Source organism: Arachis stenosperma, chromosome 6 (genome assembly GCF_014773155.1).
Source record: "Arachis stenosperma cultivar V10309 chromosome 6, arast.V10309.gnm1.PFL2, whole genome shotgun sequence".
NCBI classification, from domain to species: Eukaryota; Viridiplantae; Streptophyta; class Magnoliopsida; order Fabales; family Fabaceae; genus Arachis; species Arachis stenosperma.
The window spans coordinates 144830055-144845757 of NC_080382.1; the positions used below are offsets into that span (position 1 = coordinate 144830055).

Sequence of the window (15703 nt, forward strand, 5' to 3'; positions counted from 1 at the left end):
TATTTTGTGGATATATCCGATATCTGATCCGATCCAATCCGCAAATGTGCGGATCGGATCGGATCGGATCCAACCTTAAAAATTGTGGATATTGGATCCGATCCGATGATTTTAATGCGGATCGGATCGAATTTTTTGCCATATCCGATCTGATCCGATCCGCGGACACCCCTACAAATAATGATAGTACAATTTTATTATCTGTCTAATATAATTGTCTCTTATTTTTATCTTAATAAAATAATAAGCTCCCGTTATACATACTCTAAGAAAGCTAATTAATATTTTCTCTTTTTTATGTCATTTTTTTAATGGATACAATACGCGTCAATAATTTTATAACTCAAATAGAATATCTATATATTTATATCTGTACCGTATAATTCACCTTAAAATAATTTAGCATACTTGAAATGGAACATTTAGCTGAAATTATTTCGAACTTTGTAACACAAGAGTTTTCATGAGACAAAATATTTTACTCTTAAGATAATGGAAATTACGTATGGGAAAAGTAGTGTGTACAAGTTGAACTCTTGTACCTGATTCGTGCCGCAACATTGAAAATAAAGTGTTGTCTCAACCATACTAGATTTGGATTTTGGTTTATGTAATTATTATTAATTCTTTGGATGATTCCAAATTATTCTGATCTCATCCTATCCATGTCATTTCATTATAATTTCATTACCTTATTTTATTTCCTTTTCATTTTCATCATTTTTTCCCTATCTATTCTACTCATGTTGCTATGCTACTTATCCTTATTACCTAATAATAAATTGCATCATAAATAACAAAATTTATAATAAATTATTCAGAAAAAATACTATAGTAAAATTATTCATATGCAAAATATACTTAAATAATTCAGGTAGAAATAATATTTTATATACTAAACCTAGATATACATGTGAATGAGGTTGTAATAATTGGTACTAGATGTTACTTTCAAGCTACTATTTGCAATAAAATAAAGGTGCATGCTATGGTGTCTATATATATTTGCCTAACTTACTAAAAAGAGATAAAAATTAATATTTAAATTAAAAAATATAAAAAAAATAATTTTTTTAATATTTAAATCTTACCATAAAAAGTAAGTTCAGCAATTTCGACACCAAAATTATAGGTACCACAGAATTTGCCATAAAATATTTGTAAACAAAATTATATCATGCTACCACACTAGAGGAATCAATGGATAAAAAGCTTTTAAGTTATTTATGAACACAAATACTAAAATCCATTTGTAAGTTAATTACTAGCGTACAAGGTTAAAGATAGCGTATATATATAGAAAGGAACTTTAATTTGGTTCAAATACTAGCTTGGTGTGTAACTTTGACTCTACATATTTTTGTTTCATTCCCAAATCCCACAAATCATATCTTGTCTATCTTGGAATTTTCTAAAAAAAATGTAATCTCAGATGTGAATGTGATGACATACTTTTCTTTCTTTTACACTAAAACTATCTAAAACTAGTTATATCTATTTATAACTTTTTTTTTTCCTTTTCAGGATTTTAGTCTCGTATTCTTTATCTCCACTAAATCAGCAATTTATATTTTAGTTATATGAATATTCAATATTGTTGATAATTAAACTAAAATTATCAACGGTCTATAATCAAATTGAAAAAATGATTAAAATGTTTAATTATGCCAGTGTAGTTTAAGGGAGATAATATTAAATATGTAGACAAGCTTGTCATCATGGGTTATCAAATTGCAAAAAATTTGCCGTAGTTATCAAGTTGTGAGAAGATTATAAAAGTCTTAATGTGTAAATAATATTTTTATATTTTTATTTATAATATTTAAAATTTAAACTTTGAATTTAGTTTTGATATATTGATATAGTAAAGGATTTTTCAGGGAATGAAATTCTTTCATTTTTTTTCCTTAATTCTTTTGTTTCTCAAAATATATTATTTCAGTGAAATTAAGGGAAAATATGTGAGAGAAGATATTAAATGTTAAAAGATCATATTTGACAAAATAATTGAAAAAAAATTAAAAAAAAAATTGATTTCATATAATCATCTAATTATATTCATGTATTTAGAAATTTAGATGACATTTTAAGTAGACAATACACAATTGATCAAGTAATTATGATATGTGTAAAAAAATTATACCAACTAAGCTAGTAATTTATATAAAATATATATTAAAATATAAAATATTTATTAAAAATAAATTAAATAATGCATACATTTATACTGATTTTTTTTATGTGTACATAATAATTTTAAAAATTAATTTCTTTAACATTCATATATAAAACAGGAAAAGAAAATAATAAATTGCTCATATTTGTAGAATACACATTAAATAGTTTTGACCAAATATAATAATATGCTTTTCTGTCATGATTTTTTCTAATTTTCAACGTATTAATAATTTTAAAAAAAGATTCTCTAAATTGAGAAGAATTATAAAGTGATAAAGTAAAATATTAATTCTCATTATTCTTGAATCAATGATAATTAGAGTATCATTTCCCGCACTTTAGAGAAACTCATCCATTAATTAATCACTCAGAAGAAATAATGCTTCATGCTTCTCTCTATATATATATATATAAGCATATATAGAGGAACAGCTCCAACATAAAATAATTTAAGGGCATGGATTCCCTCTTGTGTTTCACGCTTTTCTTCTGCCTCCTCTGCCTTTCACTCTTTCCTCCTTTTGCTTCTTCTGCCTTATTATTTCAGGTTTTCAATCAATCATATCATACATCATACTTCTTATTTGAACATGCAATTTTGAAGTTTAATTTAAGTTATTTGTTTTCAGGGATTCAACTGGGAATCAAGTGGGAAAGGAGGATGGTACAATTCATTAAAGAACACCATTCCTGACATAGCAAATGCTGGAGTTACTCATGTTTGGCTCCCTCCACCTTCTCAATCTGTTTCTCCACAAGGTATATATGTCTTTCTTTTAATCTTCTATGACTAATCCTTACATATTTATTATATTCATTATGGTCAAATTCATTTGTCCTTTCTACACAACCTGATCTCAATGTGTTATGTCTATACTAACTTCTTGTAACCGAGGTTAATGTCATGTTTATAATCCAAGTCATTGGTGTCACATTTTATAGAATATGAACATATAAAACTATTTTGTGTAATTTTTCCTACCCAACAAATTATGTATTACTCTCACGTAGAGTGAAATAAACTTTGTGCACTTCAATTTAGCTTGTATATGTATGAGCTGAACTTCTTGGAGACTTGTTCAGAGAATGTGACATATATTAAATAAAACCTAAAGGTACATTATATTGACCTCTTCTTATGAGATTAGATGACATAACACAGGGCATTTCCTGAGGGAATAGATCAAATGTCATGTTCATAACACAAATCAATGCCACATTTCGTGGTTTAGATAAATTTTTTGTCTCCATAAAATATCCATATTTTGGTTCAATTATTCTTGTTAGTTTTTCCATTAACTACGTAACATCAATATTTTTTTGGTTTACTACTATATTTTTTCATCCGACATGTTAAGGACTCATCCTTCATGAATTTAAGTTTTATTTAAGAGTTTGTTATTATCCAATGGATTGCTGCATACACAAAACAAGATTTAAATCTCTAATGATTAACCACTCGGTCAATCTAAATTGATTATATTTGACCAGTTACGTCAGATTAACTATTTGGAATTTAAAACTAAAGATTTGAAATTTAACCGGATCAAAACTAAAAGAAAAATTTTATAATGCAGGGTATCTTCCAGGAAGACTATATGATCTTGATGCATCAAAATATGGTTCTAAGGATGAACTGAAGTCACTAATTGCAGCATTCCATGCTAAAGGAATAAAATGTCTGGCTGACATTGTCATCAACCACAGAACCGCCGAAAGGAAGGACAGCAGAGGAATTTACTGCATCTTCGAAGGCGGTACACCGGATTCCCGCCTCGACTGGGGCCCACATTTCATCTGCAAGGACGACACCACATATTCCGACGGCACCGGAAACAACGACAGCGGCGAGCCTTATCAACCTGCACCTGACATCGATCATCTTAATCCACAAGTTCGGAAAGAATTATCCGATTGGATGAACTGGCTTAAAACCGAAATAGGATTCGACGGTTGGAGATTCGATTTCGTGAGGGGATACACCCCTGACGCCACTAAGACGTACATGGAAAACACTTCGCCGGACTTCGCCGTCGGCGAGAATTGGAACAGACTTTCTGTTGGCCCCGATGGAAAGCCCGAGTATAACCAGGACGCGGCGCGCGGCCAGCTGGCTAACTGGGCCGAGAATGGCGGCGGCGCTGTTAAGGCATTCGATTTTACTACGAAAGGGATTCTCCAGGCTGGTGTTGAAGGGGAGTTGTGGAGGTTGAAAGATTCGAATGGAAAGCCATCTGGTTTGATTGGTTTGAAACCTGAGAATGCTGTTACGTTTATTGATAATCATGACACTGGTTCTACTCAGAAACTTTGGCCATTTCCTTCTGATAAAGTCATGCAGGGTTATGCTTACATCCTCACACATCCAGGAACTCCAACTATAGTAATTTCTCAAACCTTTTCAAATTTCTTTTACATTATTTTACAATCATTCTTCATTTTATAGTCATCTCTGTTTTTTTTTTTTTTTTTGGTTGTGTATAGTCCAAAACAGATCAGGCTATGCTTCATCTTTAACAGACCAGTAACCTATTTAACTGATCCTGTTATAAATTTTATTTTAAGTATTAAGTCTAACAGGTTATTAAATTTGATTTGACCTAAAACTTGATAAAAGACTTGATATATATATAATTTTTAATTAAAATAAAAAATAATAAATATTTAGTAAAATTAATTTTCTTTTAAAAAGATATTTATATATAATATACTAAATTCAATCCTCATAATAATATTTAAATTTTTAAAATATTTAAAATATGAAAAACATTTATAATAAATTTAAAATTTTTAATAATTATTTTTATATTTATTTATATTTTAACAGGTTGAAGTAGATTTGACAAATTTAGGTAAACTATTTTGTAAATTTTGGTCTAGCCTATAATAAAATTAAACTTTTAAATCAAGGTCTAAAATTATTTTATGATAGACTGCCTGACTTATTTTTACCATTATTTATCATATTTTTGTGTGTAAATATGTATGTTATTTAATTTATTTTTAATATGTATTTTATATTTCAATTTAAATTTTATACGCAGAACACGAATAAGATAGGTGTATATTTTGGTTGTTTACAGTTTTTTATGGACAAAATAGTTAGATCATTAGTAATAGGGTATGAATAATAGCATTTAAATCAGAATTAAAATTGAGGAGGATTTTCAATATATATATTTTTCTCTTTTTTAAAAAAATTTTTCATCTTATTTTGCAGTTCTATGATCACTTTTTTGATTGGGGATTGAAGGGAGAGATATCTAAATTAAGTGAAATAAGGATCCAGAGTGGCATCAATGAGAAGAGCAATGTGAACATTCTAGCAGCTGAGGGTGACCTTTATGTAGCTGAGATAGATAACAAGATCATTGTGAAGATAGGACCAAAGATGGATCTTGGAAACCTTATTCCCCCAAATTTCAAAGTTGCTACCTCTGGTCAAAACTATGCTGTTTGGCACTGATTTAGTTAATTAAATGAACATATTCATGTAGTATACATTCTTATAAATGTACACTGTACAAATTATCTTCTTCCTATTATGTTGCCTAAGATAAGATCATACCAAAATTAACCAAGCAACAAATTCCCCTGTATAATATAGGCAGCAATAAATGAACAAATAATTCGGTCATGTTTTTGCACTCTTGGTATTCTCAAGAAGTTCCCTGCACATTTGTTACTTCTTGATCCATTTTGTTAATAACTTGGTTTCTTTCTTGATGATCCATGTTCATCCTTTGTTTATAACAGCTCACTATTTTCTTATCTAACTCATAATATTCTTCCATTTTATTCAATCACTTCAAATCAAGGTCGATAAAATACACCTAAACAAGGATCAAATCACTTATAATATGTTATAATATGCATTTTATTCATTCTATGTCGAGAAGTAATGTTATTATATGCATGGATGGCTCCTTCTATGTCGAAATTGTTGAGCTTCTGAACCTCAAGGAGCAGATCAAGGACTCTTGATTTGTGCATGGTCTCAGCAACGAGCGTAAACAAGTTTTCCGTACAATGACCTTGATCGGCTTGAATGACAGACTTCAGCCTTTCCTCAAATGCTTGAGCCATGTGCGAATCTGTTTTCCTTGTGCCACCTCCTAGTCCTCCGAGTATGAAAATTGTTCTGAGGAGTAATAAAGAGATCATTAGTAGCCTTATGAATCCTCTCTTTAGATCCGGAGAATAGATCAAGTGGATTGTATTGACTTAGCTCTGATATCTGCAAGCATATTTTTAACTTAAAACCAAAAAAAAGGAAATAGCATTGAGTCCTAAATCACCATGAAAAGTTCACTTTTGTGTGCTATACCGCGCCTTGATGCAACTTCAGAGCTTGATGCATTTCAAATAGAGTTACTCTCGTTTTGATAGCATTTCCTTCAGATTGAGGAAGAAATCCCCATTTGTGCTGCATTTTTTAAAAAGTAGTTTAAATTGTTACAAGCAGGGTAAAACAAGGGGCGAAAAATGAAAAAGCAGCTAGATTAGTGGGAAAAGATTGAACCGAAGAATAATAATATGTGAACATAATGGAAATCATGCTTTTATCTCAACAGAAATGGAGGGCTCTCTGAAATGAAAACAAGCAACAGAATTTCAAATTGGTGATAAGCCTATGTACAAATATCTTCTCAGCAGGATAATGTTATATTGTTCTAAATTCTAATACTTCATTTTTTTAATTTTCAACAAATTAACCGGAATAGGGGAGAAAAAAAAAATCCAGTACCATGAGGGAACACAGAATGATCAGACATAAGAAGACCAAAATCACATTGTTTATCAATCTGGGCAGCATCGACTCGCCACACAGGACGTTGGCTAATAACAATCTTCTCAATTGATTCAAGGAATTTCCTAGACACCAAAACATGCACCTAACAAAATATCAAAGCACCGTATTAAGATATCCCTAATCATTAACTTTCTCATGCCATAATTAACCAGAGTATCATAGAAACTCTTATTACTAGCAAAACCCATTTTTTTCAACAGTAAAATTAGTCAGAATGTAGTACTGAAAGAAACAAAAACTAAACAATGAAACAAACAATGCTGGAGCACCTTTTACATTTACATATACATACCCCAGCATGCTCAACATATAGCTGGCCGATGATATCCTTTTCTGAAGAGGAAACAAGTTCATTCACATCTTTCCAAAGCAGAAGTTCATTCTAAATGAAACAATATTATTTGCTTGTTTAAAATTATTAGGCATTGATGGAAATTGGAAACACTGAATAAGTTCAATTTACCGATATGCAACAATAACCCGCAATAACTACAAGATCAAAGTTCTAGCATAAACCAACAAAGTAAAAAAGTTAATTCCTAAAGCTTTTTTCCAATGCCGAATTTGGTGCCTCTAAGGTTGCATTGGCCACAAGATTTCCATCCTTAATCTTAAAAGGGCTAACCTCAGAGAGAAGGTCCAAGCATGGTGGTGCTTCACATAACCCTTGAAGCATGGAGTAAGCCTTACAATACCCTAAAAGAAATTGTTCAGTGACATCACTTGGATCATAAGCTAAAAGCTCATATGTCAACGAATTATAAGCTGAGAAAGCCTGCATCATCTCAATCAAACAATTTAACAAATCAAGATGGACATCAATCATTTGTAATAAGAAAAGATCAACTGAAAAGGTAGATGGGGACGAGGAAACTTTGATTTCAAGTCGCGAAACTGATTGTTTATCATATTGATCGCAGGAGAGAGCAATGTGAGTGCAGAGGGCTCCCAGGTTGAAGATAACAGAGGCCTTCTCCAAATGGATGTTATGCTGAGAAGAGTACTATTGAGGGATGATGGCATTGTACCAAACAAAGATAGGTGGGTTGGGTGAGGCATTCACAGGGAAGACAGGCTCAATAATCATGCAAACGAAGGGGTAGCGAAAGGTCATTGAGCAATTTGTGTAGCATTTCGAGAAGGCCTACTCTCTTTGCCACGCTGTCAGAGTATTTGAGGACAAAGTAACTGCGAAGGGACTCATAGAGATTCAAGGGATCAGTCTTCTTCAAAGGATGGAATATAATAATATCCCAAATCTCTTCTCAGATTGGAATAAATAACAAAGTGAGTCATTTCTTCTCTGGTCAGAAAATGTCTCCGTTCAATTCTCTCCGTTCTATCTTGTTTTTCTTCGCCTCTTCAATCATAAGCTTCATCATCACTGCGATGTGCAATTCTGGCGATCTATCCAGCGATTCCGAAGATCCAAATCGCAAAGGTGATCCTGATGATGAAGCAGATCGTGATAGACTGATGGCCACAGCGATCCCTAGGTAGAAATGTCCGTCAGCAATCGCGATTACCGTGCTGATCAATACGTCGTGCCTCGCTTTTTGCTGGACAACTGTAGGCAACGTCAGAGCTGCAATCGGGAGATGGCAGCTCTCACGGTCCCAACAGTTGCCTAGCAAAAAACGACGCACGTCGTATTGTGGTAATCGCCTTCAGCGCGGTAATCGCGATTGCTGACGGACATTTCTTCCCAAGGATCCCTGTGGCGAGGGAGCTTCCAATCACGGCGACACAGCTTCCTACGACGGCGACGGATCTTCCTACGGTGGCGGTGGAGGCTGCGAGGTTGTGGTGGTTGCACCGCTGCGGGGCTGCGTGGCTGCGTGGCTGTGGGGGTTGCGGGGAGCTGCGGGGGCTGCTTGGCTGCAGTGGCGGCAGAGACTGAGGTGGCTGGGGGCTAGGTTTAGTTGATGCTGTGTCGTTTAAGAGAGGAGAGGATAGTTGATTTGGGGGGGGGGGTTGGCTGCCGTGGTTTCCTTCTTTAGTTTTAGGGTTTTGCCTTTTTTTTTCCTAAAGCATAAAACAGCGCCGTTTTGGGAGGATTATCGAAACCGGGAGAGTGGAGACTTTTAAAAAATTGGCCGGTTTGATCGATTAATTGCCAGTTCGACCGATTTTTTATTAGTTTTTTTTAGACAATTTTCAAACTTAACCGGATCAGCTTACTGATTGGTTTCTAATTTACCGGGTTAAATCGGTCGGACAGGTTCGTTTTCAAAACAATGCTCAATACTCTTATTTATATTTTTAAGAAATTCTAATGTGCAGTCCAATATTAGTTGTATCGTAACACAAAACTAATATTATACTTTAGGAAGAAGGGACAAAAGTACACCTGAAAGTTCATACGCTGGACAGTAATACACTTGAATCGTTTAATGAGTCACGTATGCATAGTAATTATACACTCCGGCGGACAAAATTACCATTCCGGCCATCAGTGTGTGGCGTGGTTAGTTTGAGTGGACAGGTGGCTCTATTTTATCTTTGCTGGCATGTTCACAGTGAGTGACCTGAGCATTTAGTGCCAACTCAGAAATTACAATTTATTTTAATGATTAATTAAAATAAACCCTTCCTTCTCTTTTATCTTCAGAAAGAAGATGCTATGTGTTGAAACCCTAACACCTTAACCAATAACTAAGAATATGGGCTCACTCTAAAAAAAATCGAGCTCTTTATTCCTAAATTATGGCAGCACTGTTGGTGGCGGATGAAGAAGTTTGAGTACAACAATGGCAAGTATTTGTACATAATTAAAGCTGTGGTACTCAAGTCTGGAATAGAGTGAAATCCAGACAGATCCTTGTGAGTATTTTGTTTGGCTGGACGAAGTAGAAGGAAAAACAAGAAATGTGAGGACAGAGGTTGTATCTGAAGAAAGGCCATTGAAACAATCATACCAGAAGATGAATGAGCTACCAGAGTGTGCCATCGAATTGAAAGAAGATGTGCAACAGTTACAAAAGACAGTTAATATGATTAAGGGTGAAATAAAGTGTATTAAGAATATGGTTGTGGGCATTTGTTTAGGGTTGAGTTTTTGGGCATTATTGATCACCTAACCTTGCATTGAAGTTTCTATCAATCAGAACATTTGTTGATTTGATATCTCTGTGGATCACAAGTGGTGTTGATGAATGAAGGGTATCAATTTCCTTTGCAGTTTGCAATGCCAAACGAACCCTTCTTCCCCAATTTGGAAGCTTGCTGTTATTGCTCTGGATTTTGGACAAGATATCAATCTCGTTATCAACCTCGTTGTTGCTGATGATGAACTCTGGTGCAGATGCAAAAGAAGAAGAAGAAACCATTACAGCTTTATAGACATAACCATGGCTTCCTTTGCCGAGGATCTTGCGCTCTGAGAAGCCATTGGTGGCAGCTTCAAGGTCACTGTAATGGAAGTGTTGGATCTTGATGGGTTTTTCTTTTTCTTTGTTGTTCTGTTTCTTTGAAGTGGTGGTGGTGGAAGAAGAAGAAAAAGAAGGTGATGGTGTGAGAGAATTGAAGGTTGAAACTGCAGATTCAGTCCTGTAAGAGAAATTGAGGTACACCATCAATCAAAGTTTCAAGCTTTTGGTGTGAATCAATGAAGGGGTGGAAGAGAAAGAAGATGTTAGGGTTTCACCCTTAATTTTGCCTAATTAATCATTAAAATAAATTAATTTTTTTGAGTTGGCACTAAATGCCCAGGTCACTTACTGTGAACGTGCCAGCAAGGATAAAATAGAACCACCTGTCCACTCAAACTAACCACGCCACACGTTGATGGCCGGAATGGTAATTTTGTCCGCCGGAGTGTATAATTACTGTGCACGCGTGACTCATTAAACGATTCAAGTGTATTACTGTCCAGCGTATGAACTTTCAGGTGTACTTTTGTCCTTTCTTTCTATACTTTAATATCAATCATCATCAATGAGATTGAACATAACCTTACATAAAAATTAAAACTATAACTTAATTGATTAACAACGGGATCAATTTTATCAACAATTTCATTAGAAAATTGATTAACAATCAGGAAGAACAACAAATAAATAGCATAATTTCAACTATAACAGTAGCAACATTGGCACTTGATTAACAATAACACATCAATCAACAATAAAAATTAAAAAAGTAGCCGAAGAAAAAAAAAGCAATGGCAGGAAAGTGGAGCACACTGGTGGAGAGGAGGAGGCGACGACGGAGCAGTGGGTCGGAAAGGAGGAGGAAGCGAAGCAGAGAGGCGAAGAGAAGGCGGCAGTGGAGCAGAAAAGAGAGGCGACGCAGCAGAAGAGAAAGGAGGTCGAGGCAGAGAAGAGGCAGAAGCAGAGAGAGGACGCTGCAGCATATCAGAATTAATATTTAAGATCATCCACAATCCTAAATCACAGTAATGACTAATGATAACAACAATTGAAGAAGCAACACGAAAAATCATAGATTAGCTAACTAATTAAAAGTTAAAATAACAATTACAGTTTTGAAAAAAAAAATTCTAAAGAGAACAAGTTTTGTAGTATCGATGTAGAAAATCTAACTCGACCGGGCTTAGTCAAGGGGGAAGATGAATGTACTTACCTGCTCAATCAATTAAGGAACGGACTAGATCCTTTGAGAGAGAGCATATAGCAGGACAAGGAGCACGACGGGGGGCTAACGCGGTGGAATAGAGACGGCACAGTGGGACAGTGGCTGCGGGATGGAGGAATGAGGTGAGACCAGTTGCAGCACCGACGATGACTTCAAAGTTTGAACAGCGGCGGAGACGACCGACTTCGAGCAAAGTGATGGCTTCGATGGCGGTAGTGGCAGGGCGGTAGCTGCACGGAGCAGGTGTGGGAGTGAAGGAGGAGCTCGAGTTGGAGAGGGAGGAGGAGTGTCGCGTGAGTGAGAGAGTGGCAGGATGCTTCGTTTGGACTTTGGTGAAGAGGTTCGCGTTCGTAGAGTTATGGTTTTCCACCGTGAACAAAACGACGTCGTTTGATGAAAATTTTTGAAAATTGATCGGGTTTCGGTTCGGTTCGACTGACCAATTTAACGGTTCAAAAATATTTTTGAATTTAGCGGTTGTGAGTTGTGACTTCTAACCGAACCGTCTTATTCACTATTTTACGGTCCGACCAATCGATTTGAACCGGTTTTCAAAACCATGTTATAAGTAGATTAAAATATATGGTTCAATTAATATATTAGTACAAGGGTTATAATTTGCACCAATAGCACCTAATAATTATTGAGTGATGAAATATAGATTTAGACTGTTGTGCGTCTTCTACTTCGTCTTTTTGGTTTATCTTCTTTTTTTATAGGGATCATGAGTAATTATATACAATAGTGTTTTATGTATAAAGTGTAATACTAAATTGTATCCTATCTTCTCTTAATAAAAGTTTTATTATATCTTGAAATTGAGAAAAATATAAATTATTTTGAACTAATATATCTGTCATTATTGTAGGATATTGTAAAATTCAAACAAAATTATAATTATTCGATAGTTATTTCATTTAGTGTAATATATTAATTTTTTAGTCGAATATTACTTTAGATTTGTGTTGGACTTGAACATTTTAACATAAGACATTTTAAAACTTTATGTTGTCTGTTATGTCTCCCTCAACTCTCAACTCAACACAAAACCATTTACTCTTGTTTCAATTTTTTAAATCTATTATAAATTTATATTAAAATAATTTGTGTCAACCTTTATCTGCATAATATTAATTTACAAAAATATTATTTATGTGTTAAATTAAATGTATCATTAAAATTATCACTAATGTATTTATGTATAAATATATGTATATTTTAATTTATTTTTAATATGTATTTATATTTTAACATATATTTTATATTAATGAATGATTTTGATGGTTAATTTTAGTATACACATAACATAGTCGATTAATTTATCATATGAAATTAGAGGATGAAAATACACCGAGCTGTTATATGAGATTTTAGGTGTATCTAATTTGTACTAAGTCTACTAGACTGGCCTATTTAATGGATATATATTGCTCCGTACCCTAAATTTGGAACTGACGTTATACCTCGGAACCACCTGGTCAAAGACGGTTGAACTACTGAAGTAAAAGATCCTCGATACACTTCGGTACTGGTCCCAAGAATCTCGGAACCACAACGGATGCATTTTCAAAGATAAAAAAGCAAACGTGTAAGAACTTGATTTTCGAAAAACAGACTTTTCTAACTATTTTTTTTTTTAAATTATTCCACGAAATTTCGAACCACGGCCCAATTAGAAATAGTGAGGCTGACCCAATGGTAAAAAAAATAAAGAAAAAAATTAAATAGAAAAAGGTCATTAATAAGGTTAAAATTGACTTTATGAAGGTAATTAATCTCTCTAAGTCAAGTTTGACTAGTAAATAATAAATATTAGCTTACCATTAGTTTATTTTCCTCACCAGAGACTTTTTGAGCTGGAAATTTACTTTTAATGACGGTTTTGCGTGCGTCAAGAAAAGCTCTAGTAACCGAAAACCTCTAATTAGTGGTCAAAATAATTTCTACCCAACAAAATGTGTCTTAAGATTTATATTAGCCATCTATTCATGATATATTTATTTAAGAATAAATCTTAGCCATTAATTATTTTACCACACGATAAAATTTACTCTGAACTGAATTTCTGACTAGTATTCTGCAAACGACTCCTAGATACCTCAAATCTTCTTACTTGCCACCCATGTAACTTGTCTCTCATTCTCAGTCTCTAGGCCGAGACTATCTCAGCCTTTCACCCCTCTCTACTGTGTTTCTTAACCTCGAGTAAATAACTATGGTTAATTGCGGATAAGTTCGACATGAAAGCAATGACCAAACTTCCTCGTTTTCACGCCCCTTATTCATTGAAACCCAGCCCTTGACTACAAAAATTTCGGCCACTTTTACCACCATAAATTCAGCAAGACTTTGATTTTTTATTTAAGGAAGCATTGGCCACAAAATTCACAAAATACTTCACACATTTTTACACTCTTTTGACCGAATTCTTGAGAGAGAAACAGAGAAATTCTTGCATTTGTTCTCTATACCCCAGCCCCTATTTCAACTCTTCTTCCATTATTCTTCATGCGTTCTTCAAGGACTCAAACAATACAAGCACAAACTATTGCCCGTTTTCGCTAATTCTTGCGTTTATACCGAAATTTCGGCTAGGTAAACTCTTGTTCTTTCTCCTTTCTTTTTCTATTTTTAAAACAATAAATATGATGAATGTCTACTCTCCTTCATGTATAGAGAACTCCTCTTGAAGTACCCATGGATCACGCCTAAGGAGTTAGAGAGATTTGAGCTCAAAGCAGTTGAATTTCGACGTTTTTGCGACACTTTAGGCCAAAAACAAAACTTGTAACACCCTACCACCCAAAGTCTTATGCTTAAGTCATAAAACTGAGGTGGCAAGGTATTACGACCTCTAAAAGTAAAATTATACATAATAATAGTTGAACGGGATTGTATAACAAGGAGCCTTTGAAGGGGAGTCTAAAACAAAGGCCGTAGCACTCACGTAAACAGAAAACTTGCATACGAAGAAAACTAAGATTTATAAATATATATATATATATATATAACCCAGGTACAAAATAGCAAATTTCTCTAAGATTTATATATTAGAGGGTCAAGGTGCAAAATAGCAAATTTCTAACTCAACCTGCGAAGTTAAGGCTGGCCGGTGAATATTTACATACATATATAATATAACCCAACATCCAAAATACATATATAAAACCCTAGTTATCACAATCCTCTAAGAGGAGCAAATTAAACAAGTTGATCGGAGAGTTAAGTACATAAGATTAAACAAACTATATAAGGTCTCAGAAAGCCGAAGGCGATCCTAGAACTCCGACACTCAGATTATAAATCTTAAGGTACTAAAACAGAAACCATAAACGGGAGTGGTTCTCTAAAGCTTTCTAAACTTAACTTATTCCTCAAACCAAACTAAAACTTAAATAAATCCCTGAATCTCTCCGCCTTTTCTCGTTCCTCTATCTCCGATGAAATTACAAAGACAAACAAGCAGACAATGGCAAACATAGACTAAAACCCCATAGTGATCCTCGAGATTGACGCCGTGCACCAAAATTGCCCCTGAGATTCAAATTTCACCAATTACGTCCCTGAAATTGTGAAAATTGCACCATAGTAGTCCTTGACCCGTTTTCCGTTAACGGCGCGATGACGTGGCTTGATGACGTGGACCTTTGGTGACACGTGTCACCCCATGGTTTGTCCACGTGTAACGGTATGCTGACGTGTCGGTCAACGACACGTGGCATGTTGACGTGGATGAGTATGCCACGTGTCACAGTGCTATTTTGCCACGTGTCAGATTATGCCACGTGTCGCAATGCTATTTGTCCACGTGTCATCTACTATGTCATCGTTACATGTGCATCAAATTGGTCCCTTACTTTGCATCAAATGACTCATTTTAGTCCCTGAAATTGAATGTCGTGCACCAAATTAGTCCCTTCATCAGTTTTTTCTAATTTTTTTTATAAATTTAAACTTCTCATTATATATTTGAATACACTAATTTTAATTATATTTTTTATTATACATATTTTATAATAATTTTTTTAATTAATAGTGTTAACTTATATCATTAGAATACATGTTAACTAAAACCAAAACTTTATTATTACCTCTTGTGTTTATTTGTATCTGTTT

General features: G+C 34.1%; 1 protein-coding gene and 1 pseudogene across 1 annotated transcript; one reads left to right on the forward strand and one right to left on the reverse strand.

The window, feature by feature from the left end:
• The first annotated feature begins 2601 nt into the window (after window positions 1-2601).
• Window positions 2602-5720, forward strand: LOC130935432 (alpha-amylase). Its single transcript, XM_057865177.1, has 4 exons — window positions 2602-2725; window positions 2808-2937; window positions 3756-4561; window positions 5399-5720. The coding sequence occupies exons 1-4, from the start codon at window positions 2636-2638 to the stop codon at window positions 5642-5644; spliced, it is 1272 nt and encodes a 423-aa protein (XP_057721160.1). The 5' UTR covers window positions 2602-2635; the 3' UTR covers window positions 5645-5720.
• Window positions 5721-5808: 88 nt separating this feature from the next.
• On the reverse strand, window positions 5809-8962 carry LOC130935434 (inositol-pentakisphosphate 2-kinase-like; annotated as a pseudogene).
• Window positions 8963-15703: the final 6741 nt, after the last annotated feature.